A 20,246-nucleotide genomic window follows, 5' to 3' on the forward strand; every position below is an offset into this window, starting at 1 on the left:
ATCACCTCGCGCACCTTCAGTAGTAACAGATACCTGTTGTCGTGCAGCTCACAATCATGAAATGCAAGGACAAATGTACATAGTGCGCGCTCTCGATTTCCCTGGCTAAGTAGAGCGACTGCCATCGCGATATAGCCAATAGGTGATGGCTGAACTTGGAGGGACTGGAGGCAGATATAAGTGAACATCCGCGTGGGGTAGTGAGAAAGCAGGCTCACCTCTTTGGCATCCTCTATGGCAAGCGCCAAGTGTCTCAGACGCGCCCGTATAAGAGCACGGCTTGCTAGTACGCAGTGCCTAGGAATCGAAGCGCTTGTGATTTCCTCTGAGAGCAGCCTTTCGGCGCTCGTCGGGTCGTCCTCTGCCCATAATTTGAGGGTCTGATCACTGACTCGTACGAGCGGGAGCTGAGAAGCATGGAGCTGCAGATGGGTTAGAGCGTAGCGTTACGCAGGAGCACAAGAATTATTAGCGATGCGAGCTTCATGAGTGGATGTACACTTACACTATGGTCGAAATAGTGAAGGGGAAGGGCATCTCTGAGATTGTGAATTGTTATATTCTTACCATTTCCACACGCGAGATACTCCCCGCTTGGTGAGAGAGCGACACAATTAGTCGATGAGCTGTGTGTGATCATGCCACTGATCTGCTTGTGGGACACACAATCCCATAGCGACACCGATGAGCCTGCGCCACATGCAATGAATCTGCCGTTGGACGCTATATGTGGCCGCGACTGGTTTTCATGGATGAACCACTCTGAGTGCGAAGACTTGGAAAGGTTGAAACACGTGAGTTTTCCTATGCTCCCAACGAACAATTGCTGGTCAGAAGACCAGACCAACGGAGCAACCGGCCATGCACTGGATGAACCCACTCGACCTGAATCAAACAAGATATCGCCATTGTGAGTGCTGTAGACGCGGAGACCATGAGTATCCGACGTGGTTGCAAATCGACTGCCGTCTGGGGAGAACTTAATACCAGTAGCGCAAGGGTGCCGGAGGGAAGGAAGGAGTTGGATACCGGAAGTGATACTGAATATCCAGACGTTGTTGTGGTCATTGCTGTGGTCCGCAGACGCAAATTTAGTACAGTCGCTCGAGATATCGACCCCCGATACTCGGTCGCTGTGTTCCGTGAACTCGTGCACTCTTTGAAGAGTGGCCGCATTCCAGACGATCGTCTTCTTTGCGTCGTCTCCGGACACCATCCACCGGCCATCCTGGGAAACGACAATAGAACGGATGGTACTGTTCGCTTGCATGGTTGGACCTTGTTGCCGTCCATCTGTAGTCTTCCATCGACGAATATTATAATCGTAATCTCCTGCTACGACCCGACTTTCGCCCGTAAAGGTGAGTGCCCGTACAATGATTATTCTGAGTTACAATTTCAATCCGTTTAGTATCTTCTCCACCACAACGAACTGTCAGCTATAGAGCTGCCTTTCTGACTGCTGGAACGCACTCATCATCATCGCTGGCAAGCCCTCCAATACAGTTCGTCCTGGAGTTTAGGGGGGAAAGAACGATGAATTGTAGACTTGCTCACGGCACCCAATGTAGGATGCACACATTCCTCAAGCCATCGATGACATGGGATCATGCACGCGATCAAAGCCACATCGTGTTATTCAAGATCAGGAAGTGCAGGGCTTAGTAATAATCCCTAAGCTCCACAAGATTCAGTGTCTTTGTTTGCACGAAGTCACGCGTGAGGCAATGGTTGCCAGAATCGTGTCGAAATATCCAGTGCATCCACCAGTACCCCCCGCTCCGTAGTCGGCCTCGACAATCTTCGCGCATCTTCTCCACATCCTTCCACTCGCAGAACTCTCAAGCCTTCACCCTCTCACCAGGATCCGAATCTGCCCACAAACCCAGGGCCTCATGCGGTGATACCACACACGGGTTGCACCCCTCAGGCGACAGCATCGGCAGGCCTCGGAGACTGAGTCGAAAGGGCATACTTACGCCCTGAATCTGGATGACCTGAAAAGCCAAGACTTATACATAACAAAGGGGAATTCTACTTCGCACGATCCTCCGGATCGAATAGCGAGGCGTCGAAGCACTTGAACTGATGCGCGCTTCGATGCAATCATATAGCACGGTATTCGAATACGATAATGTCTATACCCTCAACAACCAGATCCCGATCGACCCCTGGGATCGCGATGGGTGCGGTCAGAGGGAGGTTCTGGATATAAAAATGCTTCATGTAAGTGAGAACGTGGTGCACTCTGCGAAGGTCCTCCGAGCAGGTCGTGAGGTTGGAAAGGGAACATTGTCAGAATTATCATCTTACAAGATTCTGTAAATGAGCCGCGGAGCATCAAGCCTGTTAGTGCGTCTACATCGAAATTGTGTGCCCCAAGTCAGTGCCACTGATGGCCTTCCGTCAAGCCCTTTGGTCTGAATGCAGGACGAAATGCTCCGTCTTCTCGTATATTTTACGGTCGACATGATTGAGACCCGCGTACCATACATTTTCTGCTAGTGCTCCGTCCAAATCCTGCAGTAAAGACTACCGGTATCATGCCCTCTACACGGGCATAGACGGGGGAGCCTGAGGTGAAAACCGGAAAGCCCACAGATCGAAGCCTGAACGGGACGACGGGACGAGATTGGTAAAGAGATGGAAAAGGGCCGTCGAGTAAGGAAGGCAACGAGTTGAGCTGAGAATGGCGGAGGTGGCGATTGACGCCACAATTTGGCTCGTGTAATTGAGACGCCTCGAATTCACTCCCAAGAACAAATATACCCCGTTCAAAGCTCCACCCAGGTTGTCCAGCCAGCTCACATCCAACGTTGCGGTAACCTATTACGAGTTGCTATTCCATGCTAGGGGAACGTGAATAACCCAAGCATTCCCACTGGCAACGTAGGCAAGGGAACGTTCGGCCCCTTCTCCGTTCCGTACTACAATGTCTACCCTCGTTGGCACTGTCAAGATTGCGGGTGACATCGAATTCTTCTATGGGGATAGTGGTTTTAATGGTCTCGATCCCACAAACTACACGACCGTGGGGTTTATCCATGATATGGGATTCAATGGCGGTAAGTAAATGGCTGTCCTCTGCCACGACATTACTTCGAATACGTAGTTGACGTGGTCTAAATCCAAAGCTGTTTTCCGCAAGCTCTTTCCTTTCGGCACCGAGCACAACTATCGTGTGGTTAGCCTCTACAGGCGGGGGGTATGGATCCAGTACGCCATGGTCCGAAAAAGAATTGAAACTACTCCAAAGTTCGGATAACAACGATCACAAGGAGTACCTACATCTGGCCTGCCTACAGATCGTCAGGTTTCTGGTGACTTTCATTGCTTCCCAGTCTATTCCGAAGTACGCGAACGAACAGAAGACCGGCGGGACCATTCTTATCGGGTGGTCTTTGGTGCTGTATAGCCCAGACGCACTGACAACCGAGGAACTCCGTGATCTAGAGAGCTACCTCCACACGGTTGTTTACTATGGTAATTAAGCACATCTTCCACCGTCGTCAGTATGTGTAGCTGAAACGCATGCCATTGGTTGCAGATGTGAGCTTAGTGGCAGCAAGCTTACCAAGCCCGAGGCCTTACCAGTCGTTTCTCTTTGCACTTACCTTCGAAGAACGATGGGAAATTTCCAAGCGATGGATGTCATCGTTCTTTGCGCATCCGAACGTCCACTCGCGTTATTCCCCTGGCCCAGAGCTTATTCAGCGGAATCCACACAGGGACGAGCAGCGGCATCTGCCCCTCGTGCTTTCCTGGCGGCCTTGCTCAGCTTGAGCACCACACTAATCTAATCAGCTGAGTGTCAATTGGAAGTGCTCCGACGAGCTGAGCCAACTGTAGTTGTGCACAAGATATCTCCTCTGCTTGTTGAATCCGCACATCAGTGTTTTCACTTGAGTCCGGGTGAGACACTTCGAAGTTACGGTCAGCCAACGGAAGTGCATTGGAACCACCGAAATCCCAGTCGAGGATCGCCAGTATACGGCGGGGAGAAGAGCGGCTAAGTGGCGGAATAACTTCCATCTGAAAGACTCCCGAGAGAAGTGGAACATACCTCACCATGACGTTCCGCCCATGTAGATCACCATGCCGCAACACGAAAGGGTAGTTGCAGTCGTATGGCTGTGCCATAAAGTCATCCCTCGCCTTCTTCACGAGCTCAAACGCCTCCTCAGGCGTCAAACTGGCAAGGCATTCACTCATTTCCTCTCTAAACTCCGCTTCGTGATTCAAGAGTGTGCCTTTGTGCAACATTTGATCCAGGTAGTGGAATTGACGGTCGAACAGGGATTGAACATATTCTCGCACAGACTCATACCTGTTTAAAGCATCAGTACACAACGCAGGCGAGCGGAGGACGTCGTCGAAGCACTAACGGCCCAATATTGTAAAGACCGAAATCGTCAACTACCCCCTGAAAAAGGTTTAGCTTCTATGAGGTTATACGATCAAGGAAAGCATACCCTCCCACATGTGGCGTCGATACCGTCAACTAGAGGACACGAGGAACCATCGGGACTGATTCCTCCGATCGCTTTAAAGCTTGTCTTGCTCCTCATTGTATGCATTATTTCTGCGACCTGACGGAGCACATCCTCCTGTTCGTCCTTTGGGATATCCAGCCAGGCGCTGCTCAAGGCATCTCCATCGATATATTCCATGGCTATGAACTCCGATCCACAGGCACTGCTATAAGCGTAGATAGCCGGAGTGGGTATATTGAGACCAGGGTGTCGCTGACAGTACAGCATACATCCTACGGCAGTGCAAGTCTGCCATCGGGTGATGTTGATGGGATCAATTGGAAAGCGTAGAACAAAGGGAAAGGGGCGGCCAGATTCACCCGTGTCGAGGTTAAGAAAGTGTGCAAAGTTGAAACCCCCTTCGATAACTTCGGTTCGTTCTAATGGGGAGACGAGTTTTGAGGACAAAATTTCGGTGGGACTCGATACGGAGGCAAAAAATTTCCTCACTGATTCCGGGATGTTGGCCGGGGAATCAGCGTCAGCAGTGGAGGTCGGAAGTTTAAGGGGGGCATCGTAATCCAACATGGATTTTAAACGACGCAATCCCCTGATCGGAGGCTCGAGACTCGGTTGCACAACGATGGCTGAACTTTCCATGAGCAGAAACGACAAACAAGTAAAAGTATCGAAGCAATGTCAGGAAGAATAATAGGCTTTTTATCTGCTTTTATGCCGTCGGCGTTTCGTAGTAAACAGAACGCAGCAAACACGGAGAATGCCACAATTTCCTCGCACGGAACAATAGGGGCGCATCATGTGCTATGTCGGTGTAAGCATGCAAGGATAACACATACATCGGTTACAAGACGGAGAATGTATCAGAGGTGATGAATAGGTTGGATTGACTTGGGATCAAAGAACACGCAACTGTAGTCAGACCAAAATCTGATCTTGATCTCCATGGGGGGTTTTCGCTGTTTGCTTCAGGAAACAAGAATTGAACGAACGAAGATTACTACGAATGGAGCGGGTGAGGCGATGCGAAATCATAAACGTGCTATTGTCGATTGTTGTCAGAACAGTCGCTTTGCCTAATCCAGCCGTGTTTAGGTTGAAGCAGATGGACTATGGGCTGGAACCAACGACACAGGATCACTCGAGACGGGGCACCTCAGACGCCATTGGTGTATTGCCATGGACCTACGGGGCGGTGAACAGCCTACAATATGGACGCAGCGACGAATACAAGGGTGTTCACAAAGACATGGTGATCTTTTTGGTTTTGCTAGGCTCGAGCAAATTCCACTCTTAGAAGTACTATGAACAGGTTCGGGAAGGCGGCTGACTGACATGAGGCGATGCTCAGAGATCGAGAGGTGTCATCAGAGAAGTGCAGTGGATAATCTACAAGGACATGAAGGCGTGGCACACAGGAAATAGGGACGAGAAGAAGGAACGTCGGAGAGTTGAGAACGGAACAAAGACGACAAACGGAACACCGAAGCGCCTAGCAACCAGCAATTTCACTCGGGACTTCAGTAGGGTCTGGACGTTCACTCTACGACTAATTTTCTTCCCAAGAGCAAATACACATGCGACCAGAGCCCTACTGTCAAGCGACCAGTTTACCCAGGCAGCACTCGCCATGTCACACCGAACCCCGCGACAACCCATTAGGTGTCGATGTTCCACGATGCCGGGAGAACGTGAATATCACAAAATAGCCCAAGCGTTCCCACTGGCAACATAAGCAAGGAACGTTCGACTCCTGCCTTGTTCCAAACCGCAACGTCCCCCCTCGCTGGCACTGTCAAGATTGTGGGTGATATCGAATTCTTCTATGAAGAGAGTGGTCTTAGTGGTCTCGATCCCACAAACCACACGACCGTGGTGTTTACTCACCGTATGGGGTTCAATGGCGGTAAGTAGATGGCTCTCCTCTGCTACGACGTCGCCTCGACTATGTAGTTGAGGTGGTCCAAATCCAAAGTTGTTTTCCGAGAGCTCTTTCCTTTCGGTGCGGGCCATAACTATCGCCTGGTTAGCCTCTGCAGGCGGGGGTATGGATCCAGCACGCCGTGATCTGCAAAATAACCGAAGCCACTCCAAAGTTCTGACAACGATCTCAAGGAATACCTACGTCTAGCCGGTCTATCATCAGGTTCCTGCCGACTTTCGCTGCTTCCCAGTCAATTCCCAAGTATGCGAACGCACAGAGGACTGGCGGGATCATTCTTATTGGGTGGTCTTTTGGTGTTTTGTACCCCGGTACTGCTTTAACCAGCCAAGACGCACTGACAACCGAGGAACTACGTGATCTAGAGAGCTACCTCCACACGGTTGCTTACTACGGTGATTAAGTACATCTTCCACCGTCGTCAACGTGTGTGGCTGAAACGCATGTCATTGCTTGCAGATATGAGCTTAGTAACAATGGGCTTACCAAGCCCGAGGCCTTACCAGTCGTTTCTTTTTGCGCCTACCGTCGAAGAATGATGGGAGATTTTCAAGCCATGGATACCATCATTCTTTGCACATCCCAACATCTACTCGCGTGATTCCTCTGATCTCGAGCTTATTCACCCGCGTGAAGATAAGCCGGGGTCCTTGCGTGGTTTGACGGATGACGAGATCGCGGAGATGACAGCGCCCCAGATGTATGCCACGCACGGTGCAACTATACTCGCGATCAAGCCAGAGGTGTCCGAGTCCGTTGTGCGACATGCACTGTTTGACAAGCAGTATCCGTCGCGGTGCCTGACTTAAGGGTTAGGTTCGTGTGTGGAACAGAGTCATCGGGACTTTTCGTGCATGTGGTGAATGAGATACAAAGATGTTTAGGTAACGGCCCATCGATCGTCCTTGGCGAGGGAGCAGAGAAGGCGAGGGATGTGGGTGGTGCCTACTTGGAAAAAGAAAAAGGTAACCATTTCGTCTTCCTGGACGAACCTCAGTGGGCACTTACACAGTTCAAGTCTGTTGTGGAGCATTAGTGAGCATGTTGACTCAGTAAGTCAGAAACGTAGCAAGATGGCGATTTTTTTTGTACGATGATTGGCCGACGGTGACGTTTTTATTTCCCGGGTGATGGGCGCCCGCCGGCAGCTAAAATCACTATGCTACATCTGACTAAAAACCCTACCAACTACCTCATAACACAGCCTGGTGAACGACTCATAATAACAAGGTGACCTCTCAAAACCATGTGCGAAACACGTCGCCATTAACCTTTGTGGTCACCACATAAAAAGGACTCTGATATTTTGCGTCTCACGGTGAACATCACGACATGTCTAACTCCGTCAATATCGATGGCGATATCAACTTCTTCTATGAGGATAGTGGGACGGACGGCTTGGACTCCTCTGACTACACCACCATGGTATTAGTTCATGGATTGGGATTTAACGGGGGTATGTCTCCAGCCTAGGTTCTTCGACTAATTTGGTTGATGGACGCACATTATTAGCCGTCTTCCGAAAGTTGTTTCCATTTGGGCCCAGTCATAACTACCGCATCGTGAGTCTTTACAGGCGAGGGTACGCTCCAAGTAGTCCCTGGACCGAAGAAGAGGTGGCACTCCTCACGAGCTCCGATTTAGAGGATGGAAAGAAGTTCATTCGACTTGCTGGTCTCCAGATTGCAAAGTTTCTTCTCGGGTTCGCCGCTTCACAGGGCATCCCGAAATATGACAAGGAGAAAAAGACAGGAGGAATTGTGCTCAATGCCTGGTCTCTGGGGACGGTATATTCACAGGCCGTGCTGTCCGCTTTGGACAGTTTGACCACTGAGGAACTTGGCCAACTGGAAACCTATCTCCACGCCATCATCTATCATGGTAGGTCCTATTTCTTACTTTCGTGTGAAATTGTCACATGGTACCGAAACAACTTTATCTCCAGATCCGATTATGATTACTTTTGGAATACCCCGACCGCCCTTGGCAGAATCTTCCCCGCACTTGCAATTGGCTACAATTGCTGAAAGATGGACGTCTTTCAAGAAGCTTGTCACAAGCTTCTACGTCCACCGAAACCCATACTCGTGTGACCTCGCAGACCTAAATATGTTCAAACCCGATGAGGACAGACCTGCTTCTCTGAGCGATCTCCCGGAGGAAGAGCTCGAGCAGATGTTATCTTTCGAGATGTATGCCAGTCATGACGGGCTAGCGTTTACCGTCGAGCTCGAAGTGTTCCGATTCGCCAACAGACGGGCTCTCTTCGATGTTGGGATGACTAGGTACCTGCCCAACATGAAGGTCAGGATCATATGTGGTCCAGATGGATCGGGCGTGTTCATCTTTTTGGCGAACGAGATGGAGAGGGCCTCGAAGGATCCTTCAAGTGTTTTTGGGAAGGAGGCGGAGAGAGCGAGGGAGTTCAAGGTTGTTCGCTTGGAGAGGGGAAACCACTTCGTCTTTTGGGATGAGCCAAGCTGGGCCCTTGATCAGTTTATCGCCTGCTTAGATGACTGATGGGTGGCGACCGACGGGCGACAAAATACGTCATTGCTGTAATTGCCTGACCACTCAAACGCAACGATAGACCGTTCGCAGAAGGGGAAGGGAATTAAGGTTATTGAAGCTATAGTGAAAGAACGTAACAACGACACGGTACGTATCCACATCTGCAAGACGGTCGAATTACAGCATGCACTTCGGACAGTTTTTGAATTGTTTGAGAGCTCGGCACGCACTGTTACCGATGCTAAGCGCTCTAACGGTGCTCTTAGAGCACTAAGCGATTTGCAGATGCACTATCTTTCAGTCGCACCCACGGAGCACCGATCATATCGGGCTGCTTGCCCTTGTCAGGGGTTTCGAGGCAGAACGTTGGTGTTGCACCAGAATTGGCCAATTGTTGCCGTGACTACATCCGAGACGGTCTTTGAACGCCCCGAACTAACCTGAGTAGGCCGACTTGAAGTCACGATCTTGAACACTGCTGTGCTGGTTGTTAATCAGGACCCCAGCTACAGCATGCTCCCAGGCTTCAGGTTTTAGTATCCGGAGTCGAGGCCGAAACTGCTTGGGACCAATGTGGTCATCAACGACCTCTCTTCGGAATCTCCGATACGCCCCTCCACATGTTTGAACGTCACGTTGATCTGTTCCAACTTCCCAAGGCACAACATCGTTCTTGCTGCCCATTGTATCGACTTCCTCATTGTCCAGTCGTCCAACTGGGCTTCCTTTCCCTGAGAGTGCCAATGAATCTATTTCAACCCCGCTCGTTCAACTCTGCATCCCTGGAATTGGAAACTTTTCCTAAACATCCTATTTTCCTCTAGACTACTAAACCCATCGAACACTTTCTTGCAACACCCCAACGCCCTATCCCCGTTCGCCCTTCCCCTCCATACTAAAGGCCTATCCAGAAATACAAAAGTAAACCGGCTTACAACGTTTGCTTCCTTGCACACGTGATGGCCTGAGTGAACGGATCCCCTATGACACAACGTCTGTTGCGCCCAGGATTAGTAACGAGAAACTCTGCTGCATCACGGATGGAGCTCGGAAGGACCTCCTCTATACTCTTGCTATTCAATTTGGCAAGCAACTCTCTGGCTTTAGCTTTGAGAGGGTCGTCGCACTAGTGTACTCCACATTTGGCCCACTTCTGGCGTGGGAATCTGTAAGGACTCGGTCCGACGCTGTCGACCTTATGTTCAGATGGTGAATTCTCTATGACAGTCTTACTTATCGTCTCATTTGTTTCTTGATCCTACTTTACCCGTAGCAGTACTCTGACATATTTCGTGCCTATTCTCTAGCCTATAAAATGGCCTATGTAGCGTACTGTACGGGGATTCTCTTTTCTACCTCGAATCAAACAGACCTTTCACTCTGGAAACGAGTAGTACTTAAGAAGAACCCTGGTGTGGTGTCGCTGCAAGTCCTATAACTTCGTATCGCCATTACAGAATCCTATATAAGTATAAAGTTGATAGGATCACTGTCATAATAGGTCAGGCACACAAGGTGCTAGGATACCTCAGTGCCAATGAATGGCAGACTGAGATTAGCCGCGGAGTTGATAAACTCTGCCGTGCATGTGTATGCCCGGTCATTAGTGTTGGGTAAGTTGACACTGTTGACGACATCATAAAAAAGCCAACGGTGATCTTTATTTCCCCGGGTTGATGCACACACCACAAGTCAGAAGTCACCATGCCTCATCTGACACAGCAACTCGATCTTATTTCCCCGGGTTGATGCACACACCACAAGTCATAAGTCACCTTGCCTGCATCTGACACAGCAACTTGATCCTTAGCCAACGGCTCCACCCAAGGGACCTTGACCTTTTCGAGATACCCAATTGCCCACAGCTTCTGGTTTGCAAGGCACAGTGCCGCCCACCTGTCCGGGCACCATATAAAATGAGATCCTGGTGTTTTTGCCTGTTACAGTGAACACCACAACATGTCCAGCTTCGTCAATATCGATGGCGATATCAACTTCTTCTACGAGGATAGTAGGACGGATGGCTTGGACCCCTCTGACTATACTACTATGGTATTGATTCATGGACTGGGATTTAACGGGGGTATGTCTCCAGCCTAGGTTCTTCGACTAATTTGGTTGATAGGCGCACATTAGCTGTATTCCGAAAGTTGTTTCCATTTGGGCCCAGTCACAACTACCGCATTGTCAGTCTTTACAGGCGAGGGTACGCTCCAAGCAGTCCCTGGACCGAAGAAGAGGTGGCACTCTTCTCGAGCTCCGATTTAGAGGATGGAAAGAAGTTCATCCGCCTAGCTGGTCTCCAGATTACGAGGTTCTTGCTAGAGTTCGCTGCTTCGCAGGGCATCCCGAAATATGACAAGGAGAAAAAGAAGGGTGGAATCGTGCTCAATGGGTGGTCCTTGGGGACGTTCTATTCACAAGCCGTACTGTCCGTTTTGGACAGTTTGACGACTGAAGAGCTTGGCCAGCTGGAAACCTACCTCTGGGCTATCTTGTATTATGGTATGTCCGCTTCCTTTACAGTCGTCGACATGAAATACAAACAATTTCATGCCCAGATCCGCCTACGCCTCCTTTCGGAATACCACCACCGTCCCCAGCACAAGCACAATCCGTCCAATGGTTCCACCTGGCTACGGTCTCTGAAAGATGGGAGGCTTTCAAGAAGTGGTGCACAAATTACTACGTCCACCCAAACCCCCACTCGCACGACCTCGCAGATTTAAACTTCAATGAACCAGACGAAGACAGTCCAGCTTCTCTGAGCGGCCTCCCGGAGGATGAACTTGAGCAGATGTCGTCTCTTGAGATGTTCACTGCTCATGACCAATCACCCTTTACCATCAACCCTGAAGCTTTCAGATTCGCCACTCGACAGGCTCTGTTTAATGTTGGGATGGCAAGGTACCTACCCAGGGTAAAGATCAGGATCATATGTGGGACAAAAGGACTGGGCTTGTTCATATTTTTTGTAAACGAGATGGAGAGGGCCTTGAAAGATCCTTCAAGTGTGTTCGGGGAGGATGCAGAGAGGGCGAGGGAGTTCAAAGTTGTCCGTTTGGACAGAGGAAACCACTTCGTCTTTTGGGATGAACCAAACTGGGCCCTTGACCAGTTTATCGCCTGCTTAGAGGACTGACGCGTCTCAAGATGATAATGTCATTGCCATTGCTGCTTGATAAAGTTCAGACGAAAAGATGGAGTTGCATTGCACAAGGGTGATAAACGCTAAAAGAACGTGGCGACAACGAGGCTCTGTTTATCCGTATCTATCAGTCGCATGTATGGGACGCAGGCGCACACACCATCAACCACGACCCGTTTCATCACAATCACTTATTCGCTAGACACATAAGGGACCTCGACACGTGTGGTGAGTGAACTGTTTTACTTGCCGGAACGAGTGAGACGGTGGAAAACCTTCTGCAAAACCAGAAAAAAGGGATTGTTTATTGAGTCAGTCAGTTACGCAACCAGGGAAAAATACAAAAACGAATGAATGAATAGAATTTTGCATGCAAAGGTCCCTTAGCCCGGCCTAAGCTAAAAGCACACTTGTTGCCAGCAACATACCCAGCAGACGACAAAACAGAAATGCAGAAGCAAGTACTACATGGCTTTCGTGGCATGGCTCACCTTCGCAGCAAGGCTTACAGCTGCAAGCTTATCTGTCATGTCCTTACCTCCATCTCCGGGCTTCAACGCACTAGACGATGAGCCAGGCGATACGGACTCCTCCAAACCGGTGGGCACAGGGTCCTGAACGACTGCCTCTGCATTGTGATGGTGGATGACATCCATGTGTTCCAACACTTCCTTCTCCGATTCCTGCTTGAACTTGAAAAGGTCTTCGTTGAACTTCTGATGTTCGGGTGATATGTGGGCTGCCAGCGTCGACATGCGCCTCATGGCCATCATACTGAACACGGCTTTGCGGACTATAATAACCGATGATGCATAAGTACCGGTGCCGAGATCAAAACAACACTAGGAATGGGGAACGCACATGTCCTTCTCGCGTTGAACGCTTTCCTAACCTGCGGCAACAAGTTTGCTGGCTGACCGTCCTTCTCAACGCAGTGTGGCACTTCGGCAGTGAGCCAAGAGTGCTGCAGTGCCTCCGCTGCTGTGGGACGTAAATCCGGGTCGACTGTGAGACAGCTGCTAACAAAGCTACGCGCAGCGTCAGAAACATTGTTCCAATATTCCTCTTGTATAATCGTTAGCCCATAACGAAAAACTGGCGATATGAGCACGATAGCGACACACCAGGCTCGAAGCGGTAGTCCCCTGCAATGATGGCTTCCATTTCCTGCTTCTGGGTGTCACGATCAAACGGCGTGTAGCCTATGAAACGCAATATTAAAGCAGGCATGGAAGGGTGCTCGACTGTCAGCCTTACCGGCAAGCAGGAAGTACGTTATGACTCCCATAGCCCAAACATCTACAGGCTTCCCGTGGCCAGCTGCAATGTTTTAAGTCATGTAAAGTAATGCGCGACAGAGTTGGCTCACTCTTCTTGAAGATCTCCGGAGCCATGTACTATTGGACTAAAGTCAGCTGATGCACGGAAATATCGAATTGAATTAAGAGTACACCCGGTGTCCCACAAACTTCGGTAAGCATATTGAACTTAGAGTCAGGCATGACTCGGCTCAGACCAAAGTCCGCAATCATGATTTCTGAAGTGCGCTCGGGCTTGGAACGGAAAAGGAGGTTTTCAGGCTTGAGGTCGCGATGCACGATGCCGCAATCATGGATGTACTTGACGGCTTCCAATATCGTGCGGACGAGCTCCGCGGCATCGCTGCGGAAATATAAGAGTGAGTACTGCGGAGAACACAGAAGAATCGGTGTAGTTACGCTTCCGTGTACTGGCCCCTGGCACATATGCTGTCAAAAAGTTCACCGCCTGTGCACAGGTCGAAGCATAGGTACAAATTATGAGCAGTCTACAGTCGGATGTAACGTGAAGTGCACGTGACTGATATGGCCTAGACTCACCTCGAAGTAATCGTGCAATGTGACGATGTTTGGGTGACCGCTAGAGATTCGCTTGAGAACTGCGATCTCATTGCGGACCTAAAAAAAATAAATAAACTGGGCGGTTAACACCGATAATCAGGGTTGAGCGCTCAGGGTTGATGCAGCGGAGAACACGACGACCGCAGTCGCGAGTCTCGTAGTGCAGAGCCCATCGCAAAGTTTCGACTGAATGTCCCTCGTATCATCCACGTAAAGTCCATCCTCATTAATGCCCGATCGACGAGAGTTTTCTGGAAAGGGCGGCGAGATAAGGCTCACCATATGTTCGCGACCCTCCATGAGTTTCTTGTTGATAACTTTGCATGCATAGTATTCTCCAGTCTTGATGTGGATGGCCTCTTTCACAATAGCATACGTGCCGCTGCCAAGGGTGCGACCCGTCCGGTACTAGATTTATCAAGGACAGTCAAACGAATGAACGAACCCCTAGTGACGCTGCACGAAATTGGACATACCTGGCAGGGTACTGTTACTGGCTGAGATGGCGACATGATGTTCTCAGCGTCCCCAAGACAAGCCTTGATTTTGATGTGGGAGTAGGAATGAAGCAGAGCAAAAGACACCCGAGTCAGTTGTCTGTTGCTTCGCGCCCAAACCTGAATCGGGAAAAACAACAGAGGCTTACATCTGCGGCAATCTCCGGCCGGTCCTCCGGCTCAGTCAGTTCCGGTGACGCCGTCCGGTCGTCGGCGGGGGCGTCAATGTGGATGATCTGCGGCGTGACCGTTGTGGGACTTGGCGGGGACTGCACTGGCGTTGGGGGGGGCTGGGGCGACCGCTTGCCCATACCGATGAAGTTGAGGCCCGTCGTCTGCAATCGCAGTATCGTCGACAGTGTGGGCGAACGCTTGACCTTGCGTTCTTCTCGGCTGTCTTGCTTGTGTTCCCTCGTCGGATGACTTGCGTTGGCTCCCATGGCCAGGGTCAGGGTCAGGTAGTAAGATTCAAGGCGTTTGCCAAAGACTGGACGGTAGCCTTTCGGTCTTCTCGAGATCCTTGTTACTTATATAACATGCAGCGTGTCTCCGAGCTCCACCGCCGTCCTGAATGATCACAAGCCACGATGTTTTCGACGCCTCGTTTCTCCTGCGTGCAGGCGATGCCTATGTACTTTATCGTGATCCATTGCGGTGCCTTCTTCCGTTTCGCTCCAGCTCAAGTTTAACACGTGCATCCTGTAGACAACGTGTCTTTCCTTGCTATGTACTAACCACACCCGAATCATTTCGGATCCATGTACAACACCCCCAGCCCAAAGGCCACTTTCCCGCGAATCCAGGCAGTAATAGAGGTGCGCCCACCTGCACCGCCCCTATGGGTTCCTTCTGTTGTATGTTGAATGCATGAACCCACACGACATCAAACGCGATCATATGAGACAATTCATCTTGGAAAGGCCACAGAGTGGGTAGGTTCCCGGAGCTAAAGGCAAGAAATCCATTACCAGGTAATCGACTTGCTGTACAGGCTACTACCCTTTTCTCTTTCTTTTCCTCGTCTCAGTGATAGGTGCATCTTCCTTATGATGTCTCATGCGTCGGCAATCTCCCACCATATGACAGGCCCTTATCGGATATCAGCCACTGCTGGGTGGTTGTGGACATAGGGCATTGGCCTGATTAACCAGGTGTCCGGGAACGTGCAAGTACACAGGGGTGATATCTACGAAATCAGCGTTCATCAGGGTAAGTCACTTCCACATCAGTAGCTGATTCTCATTGCCATCGGAGGGCGTATCCACGATTCTATCCTAGGAGTTATCCAGTGTCTCCACGGTTAATGAGTGTCCCCTTGTTATCTGAGAGGAACTTCTAGCAGAACATCATCAATTCGATGAATTCTCGGGCAGTGGTTGCATTCTTCTGTTTCTTAGAAAGCGAGGCTGTAGTTGTGAAGGTGGACACTGGAGTTGCACAGCATCCGGTGTTTGCTATATATACGGTACGATAAAGTGATCCGATATCTCCACGTGGTTCTGTAGTTCTTTGGTAGCCTAAGTTAGCTCGATCGTGTGGATGTCCTTTCCGCAGGGTTCCAGCCCCGTGGCTGCAAAATGCACGTAAGTCAACCTTGAGATCAAGTTTTGGAAGAAGGCTGCTACCCCCCACGTATGAGATTCATGGTTCGTTCGCCCTCGGATCCCGTCCGTGGGTTCGTTGGTAGCCTCAATTTCTGAGGTGACCTGACCTCCGTTGACCATCACTCTTCACTAGCCCTCATAGCGCAAGTGGTTTTGTCTGTACTCTGCAGCTGTCAGCTGGCATTTGTGATGTCACGTCTATATGGCGATACTGTAGCGGAAGACAGACTAAAATTTGGGCTTCACGTAACCTCGCGTACAGAAGAGAAAACCAAGCGGGGAACATGTTTTATCCTCTGTGCTGGACGTCGACGACGCCAGCGGCGACGAGCAGCACCGTTCACACACACTCTCTCCTCCATTCAAGTTAGTATATTGCATCCTATAATCTCTGTTCGCCGCGAAAAGTGCAATGATCATTAACCTCATCCTACCCTGCTCCCAACGCAACATCACATACGACATTAACTTTCCCTGCACTCTTCCGTTTCCTGATTTACCCTGTCCTGCTGCCTGGTCAGCACAATCAAGTCTCTTGACCGTCGGTTTTCCGACTGGAGAATGCGTCGAATATCCATGTCTTCGACAAGGCAGTAGGTCTTGCTGCCCGTATCCGCGAGGTCGAATTAGATATCCCCCGAAAGGAGATCCAGGTGACCTTCATAGATGGTCGGAGTGCAGAGTTTGCTATGAATCCGGACTGTGCCCGGATGCTGGAAAGTGTAGCAGACGACGTTAGAGCCTTCAACGACGTAGAGGGTCAGCGTAGCAGTCTGGAGAGCAGTGCTTGCGCTAGTACGACAAGCAGCACAGACGATCTCCACTCTCTGAATAAAGGTAGTTCTCCAAGGCTTCACAAATCGGTGAAGCACAAGCGACAGCGTTCTTTGCTGTTCTCACTGATTTCGTAAGTGATAACACTTTGTTGCATCGATGTAGTCTGATCTTGCCTTAACAGCTCCCTCGTTCCGAGGACACTTTCATTATCGCCACGGTCCTCATCTCCAAGCGGCGGGGCCGATCCACCGCAGGCTTCGCCCTCACCCTCCCTTGCAACCCCGTCTGGCATGGATTCCTTCTCTCATCAACAGGTCTTTTCCCCTCGGACTCGGAGTCCGATAAGTTTTCTTCGTACTCGTGCTCGTGCGACCCTCGTTGATGCATGTCGTCGCCACGTCCTGCCCGCTCTTACGCTCTCTGTGCACGTACCTCCAGGGGGCTACCTAGAGTGGGTTTTACATGGCCTCGTGGCCAACACCCATGCCGAAGTACATGAAGCTCAGAATGGCAGTCCTTATGTGTATGCACGGAAAGCTAAACACGGAAGGAGCCGAAGCGAGGGTAGAAATGCGCTCGACCTTGGAGAAAGGGCTGATACAGAAAGACTCTCGTGTTCTCCGTCAATGTTCTCGAGTCAAACAAATTCAGAAGATGTCGAGGATCGAGTTGTTTACCCTCGACGTGACCATGGTATATAAACACTGGCTTATTTCGTGTCCTGTACTCACCCGACCATTTTAGCGAATGAGTGGGGCGTTCGTGTACCCTCTCATTCACCCGACGGGCTGGACTCGTACATCTTCGAACTAAGTTGCGCCCACGAGAGCCTTACGGAGGAAAGTTTCGGTTACTGTGATGACCCCTATGAGGATGCCTGGGATGACAACGATAGGTTCACATTCGACGTCGACAGGCCTGACTCCCCAAGTATGCTGCACGGTAATGGCTCATCAGCCGTTCTCTCCGGGGCCCATGTGCACTTCGCGGACGGGTTTTGGAATGGTTATCGTGAAGAGACTACCGGATTTGGAGGCCTGGCATTCACTGGTCCAGTCGTGCCCTCGGATGTGAATGAGGACGATGATTCCGACGAAAGCCAGCTCTCACCTCGCACACCGGAGGATGGTGAGGAATTGCTATTAACGGTTCCTCCCCCTGCACGACCGACAATCGAAACGCAGCAACTGATCCCAGTCACAAAGGCCGTCTCGTCCCGACCTCGTTCTCGCGGATCCCCTCCCCCGGAGCCTGTTGTGCCGAAGGCGCAGGATGTCTCCGCGAAGCCTCAGTCCCGGATCCATTTTTCTAAACCTTCTGCTACAAATAATCGACCCTCTATAGCTGCCTGGTCGCCCAAGGCGCGGCCCAGAACTCAGGGACTATCCACAGATGAATTCATTGCAATGCGCCTTGAATACTTGCGTCGTGTGTATAACGCTCTGAACCTTGTCCATGTACGTTCACAGGAAGAGGGATGGCGCATCGTTCGCGCAAGTATATTTGGCGGGCCAACGAGCTGGACCGAGGGAGATACCGATCGTGCTCTGGAGATGAAAGCAAAGAGGAGAGCATGGAGTTCGGGACGTAAGATTGCTGCACCGTACATATGGGCCACGTATCGCTCGTCGCCGACCCTTGCACCAGATCCGAGATCAGGAATGTTTCTCTGAGATGAGAGTATGGGATGGGAAGCTCCAGCATTCTCCACCTCCCAGATCGACCCTGCAATGAATACGGCGGAAACACTTTGCCCCTTCGTCCTCCCGGTCTCCCCGCACTCCCTCCAAAGATACGTGGCCCGATCGTACCCACGGGTCTCTCATTGGGAAAGCCGCTTCGCAGTTCCCCACTGGCACGATATGTTTGGACTGCACGGGACTTTGAGCTTAGACAGGGCAGGTACGGCGAATTGAGTCTGAGGCGCATCCCCGAGAGCCTGGTGTTGGACAAACTCGTGGGACCAGGCATGTCATGTGTTTCTTTCCCGGAAAGTCCGACGAGAACAATCCCTGAGAGCCCAACAAGGCTGTTCCCCGTTTGTGAGGACAGTGAAGAGGAGGGCGAAATCACGCTAGGGTCTTCCGTCGACTCCACAACTCAAGAGGAAATACATTCTGACGAGAAAGCTGGCCTGATATCGGAGGAATGTGTCACCATTACTACCGTGGAGACTCCTGTGGAGGGGGTGACTACCTCCGTCAACAATAAGATGATCCGTTCCATTTCTCGCCTATGCACCCGCGAGCGCGCACGACAAGCATGTATTCACCCTCCTCTTCTGCTTCTCTGGTACTCCGCCCACTCACGCCACCACCGTCTTATCAGGCCGCAGTCAGTGGTGATAACACTATCCATGGGAGTCAGACTGTCGAAGATGGTCAGGGTGTGAAGTTCGATGCATCCTCCATCCTACTTCGCCCCATCTCAAGTTTGTCCACCTCTTCGGCTCCATCAATGCCCCTAAGCTCAGCAACACAACACGTCCGCCGGCCTCCGCTCACTTCTAACCCGCCGTATGTACCCCAGAGCCGTTCCCAGTCAGCACCCCGGCAATATTCAGGGATGCGTCGGCGCTCGATATCGCTTCCTGCTGCGCTCAGCTTATCCTTCTTAGCGCCCCTCATGCATTCGCCATCAAACATAGAGAAACAGACCAAGGCACCTTCCCCTGCCGGCTGTATTGATAATGAAAAGTGCAACCGTGACTACGAAGACCTATCTCAGGCGTACATTTCCCCTCCTCCTTTGCTCTCTGGCCCCATCATCATGAGCGCGGTCCCGGCGCCGCACGAGCAAGAACGGTACCCAAGGTATGCACATGTTGCGCAGGTCGTGCATGCAGCTACTCCGACGGTACGTAGAGTTGGGATGCCTACGATCAGTGGGGGTACGGGTAGGGCCGGACGGATGGACAAAAGATCTGTGAGTGAGCCAGAGTCATTGTACTCAGCGATGGATGTCAACGCCTACGGAAAAGGTCGGATGAAAGGTGGTGTCCCAGGTAGCCTCGACGGAAGTGTAGAGGACGCCATAGAGGTCGGGGGTTGCGAGCTCGCCCTCGAGCTTGGGCGTGCAGAGGAAGGGAGAGTAGTGTGGTAAAATCTGGCCTTCCTCTCCACCCCCTACCTTTAGTACTTGTCATATTTGCATTAATCAACATCCTATTCGTCTTTCATTCCGGTACGTTCTCTTATTGGTTTTGGGGTTATTTCCTTGATTAATCTTATCGTAGCATGTACACACTCGCATTTACCAACATACATATACCATGATGCATGGCCGTCCGTACTACTTATCAACGCTGCTACCTAATGCAACAATGCATCTGCACAATTTCCATACTATGAGCTTGCTGAGTCTAGCAGGACGTTAGATGATTGCGCATCCACGCTAT

General features: G+C 50.8%; 7 protein-coding genes across 7 annotated transcripts; 5 read left to right on the top strand and 2 right to left on the bottom strand.

The window, feature by feature from the left end:
• Positions 1-2,932: 2,932 nt before the first annotated feature.
• Positions 2,933-3,491, top strand: F5J12DRAFT_895300 (uncharacterized protein; the record flags this gene model as incomplete). The annotated part of the gene is made up of 3 exons (XM_051747817.1): positions 2,933-3,065; positions 3,135-3,216; positions 3,257-3,491. 3 exons carry the CDS (start codon positions 2,933-2,935, stop codon positions 3,489-3,491), a joined length of 450 nt encoding a protein of 149 aa, XP_051597383.1.
• Positions 3,492-4,360: 869 nt separating this feature from the next.
• Positions 4,361-5,478, bottom strand: F5J12DRAFT_283855 (uncharacterized protein). Its single transcript, XM_051738732.1, has 2 exons — positions 5,404-5,478; positions 4,361-5,294 (listed from the first exon to the last, which is right to left on the bottom strand). The coding sequence occupies exon 2, from the start codon at positions 5,130-5,132 to the stop codon at positions 4,458-4,460; it is 675 nt and encodes a 224-aa protein (XP_051597384.1). The 5' UTR covers positions 5,133-5,294; positions 5,404-5,478; the 3' UTR covers positions 4,361-4,457.
• An 813-nt stretch (positions 5,479-6,291) lies between these two features.
• Positions 6,292-6,979, top strand: F5J12DRAFT_848283 (uncharacterized protein). Its single transcript, XM_051746432.1, has 3 exons — positions 6,292-6,396; positions 6,466-6,827; positions 6,892-6,979. Exons 1-2 carry the CDS (start codon positions 6,316-6,318, stop codon positions 6,619-6,621), a joined length of 237 nt encoding a protein of 78 aa, XP_051597385.1. The 5' UTR covers positions 6,292-6,315; the 3' UTR covers positions 6,622-6,827; positions 6,892-6,979.
• Positions 6,980-7,476: 497 nt separating this feature from the next.
• F5J12DRAFT_283849 (uncharacterized protein) lies at positions 7,477-9,018 on the top strand. The gene is made up of 4 exons (XM_051738731.1): positions 7,477-7,662; positions 7,727-7,888; positions 7,945-8,313; positions 8,378-9,018. Exons 2-4 carry the CDS (start codon positions 7,765-7,767, stop codon positions 8,950-8,952), a joined length of 1,068 nt encoding a protein of 355 aa, XP_051597386.1. The 5' UTR covers positions 7,477-7,662; positions 7,727-7,764; the 3' UTR covers positions 8,953-9,018.
• A 1,762-nt stretch (positions 9,019-10,780) lies between these two features.
• On the top strand, positions 10,781-12,209 carry F5J12DRAFT_284068 (uncharacterized protein). The gene is made up of 3 exons (XM_051738733.1): positions 10,781-11,026; positions 11,080-11,448; positions 11,505-12,209. The coding sequence occupies exons 1-3, from the start codon at positions 10,903-10,905 to the stop codon at positions 12,083-12,085; spliced, it is 1,074 nt and encodes a 357-aa protein (XP_051597387.1). The 5' UTR covers positions 10,781-10,902; the 3' UTR covers positions 12,086-12,209.
• A 346-nt stretch (positions 12,210-12,555) lies between these two features.
• On the bottom strand, positions 12,556-14,483 carry F5J12DRAFT_724679 (kinase-like domain-containing protein; the record flags this gene model as incomplete). Its single annotated transcript, XM_051741551.1, has 10 exons — positions 12,556-12,884; positions 12,953-13,156; positions 13,216-13,293; positions 13,349-13,411; positions 13,461-13,488; positions 13,543-13,753; positions 13,810-13,898; positions 13,951-14,028; positions 14,251-14,379; positions 14,448-14,483. The coding sequence occupies 10 exons, from the start codon at positions 14,481-14,483 to the stop codon at positions 12,556-12,558; spliced, it is 1,245 nt and encodes a 414-aa protein (XP_051597388.1).
• A 1,516-nt stretch (positions 14,484-15,999) lies between these two features.
• Positions 16,000-20,175, top strand: F5J12DRAFT_848318 (uncharacterized protein). Its single transcript, XM_051746433.1, is given in 13 exon segments — positions 16,000-16,143; positions 16,206-16,613; positions 16,633-16,979; positions 17,031-17,542; positions 17,594-18,436; positions 18,642-18,713; positions 18,747-18,843; positions 18,979-19,049; positions 19,098-19,369; positions 19,391-19,778; positions 19,803-19,888; positions 19,916-20,032; positions 20,085-20,175. 11 exon segments carry the CDS (start codon positions 16,485-16,487, stop codon positions 19,949-19,951), a joined length of 2,853 nt encoding a protein of 950 aa, XP_051597389.1. The 5' UTR covers positions 16,000-16,143; positions 16,206-16,484; the 3' UTR covers positions 19,952-20,032; positions 20,085-20,175.
• The last annotated feature ends 71 nt before the right edge of the window (positions 20,176-20,246 follow it).

The sequence above is a fragment of the Pisolithus orientalis genome, assembly GCF_024613125.1.
Source record: "Pisolithus orientalis strain OTSU chromosome Unknown F5J12scaffold_29, whole genome shotgun sequence".
Classification (NCBI taxonomy): Eukaryota; Fungi; Basidiomycota; class Agaricomycetes; order Boletales; family Pisolithaceae; genus Pisolithus; species Pisolithus orientalis.

What these genes read in the sequence shown, in the direction of transcription:
- F5J12DRAFT_283855 (XM_051738732.1), bottom strand. Translation starts at nt 5,132, where the DNA reads ATGGAAAGTTCAGCCATCGTTGTGCAACCGAGTCTCGAGCCTCCGATC.
- F5J12DRAFT_848283 (XM_051746432.1), top strand. Translation starts at nt 6,316, where the DNA reads ATGAAGAGAGTGGTCTTAGTGGTCTCGATCCCACAAACCACACGACCG. An exon ending in CCGTATGGGGTTCAATGGCG is followed by an intron (nt 6,397 to 6,465) that starts GTAAGTAGATGG and finishes CCAAATCCAAAG; the next exon opens with TTGTTTTCCGAGAGCTCTTT.
- F5J12DRAFT_283849 (XM_051738731.1), top strand. Translation starts at nt 7,765, where the DNA reads ATGTCTAACTCCGTCAATATCGATGGCGATATCAACTTCTTCTATGAG. An exon ending in TGGATTGGGATTTAACGGGG is followed by an intron (nt 7,889 to 7,944) that starts GTATGTCTCCAG and finishes GCACATTATTAG; the next exon opens with CCGTCTTCCGAAAGTTGTTT. An exon ending in CCACGCCATCATCTATCATG is followed by an intron (nt 8,314 to 8,377) that starts GTAGGTCCTATT and finishes CTTTATCTCCAG; the next exon opens with ATCCGATTATGATTACTTTT.
- F5J12DRAFT_284068 (XM_051738733.1), top strand. Translation starts at nt 10,903, where the DNA reads ATGTCCAGCTTCGTCAATATCGATGGCGATATCAACTTCTTCTACGAG. An exon ending in TGGACTGGGATTTAACGGGG is followed by an intron (nt 11,027 to 11,079) that starts GTATGTCTCCAG and finishes GGCGCACATTAG; the next exon opens with CTGTATTCCGAAAGTTGTTT. An exon ending in CTGGGCTATCTTGTATTATG is followed by an intron (nt 11,449 to 11,504) that starts GTATGTCCGCTT and finishes TTTCATGCCCAG; the next exon opens with ATCCGCCTACGCCTCCTTTC.
- F5J12DRAFT_848318 (XM_051746433.1), top strand. Translation starts at nt 16,485, where the DNA reads ATGATCATTAACCTCATCCTACCCTGCTCCCAACGCAACATCACATAC. An exon ending in TGGAGGGGGTGACTACCTCC is followed by an intron (nt 19,050 to 19,097) that starts GTCAACAATAAG and finishes TGCACCCGCGAG; the next exon opens with CGCGCACGACAAGCATGTAT. An exon ending in GTGTAGAGGACGCCATAGAG is followed by an intron (nt 19,889 to 19,915) that starts GTCGGGGGTTGC and finishes CTCGCCCTCGAG; the next exon opens with CTTGGGCGTGCAGAGGAAGG.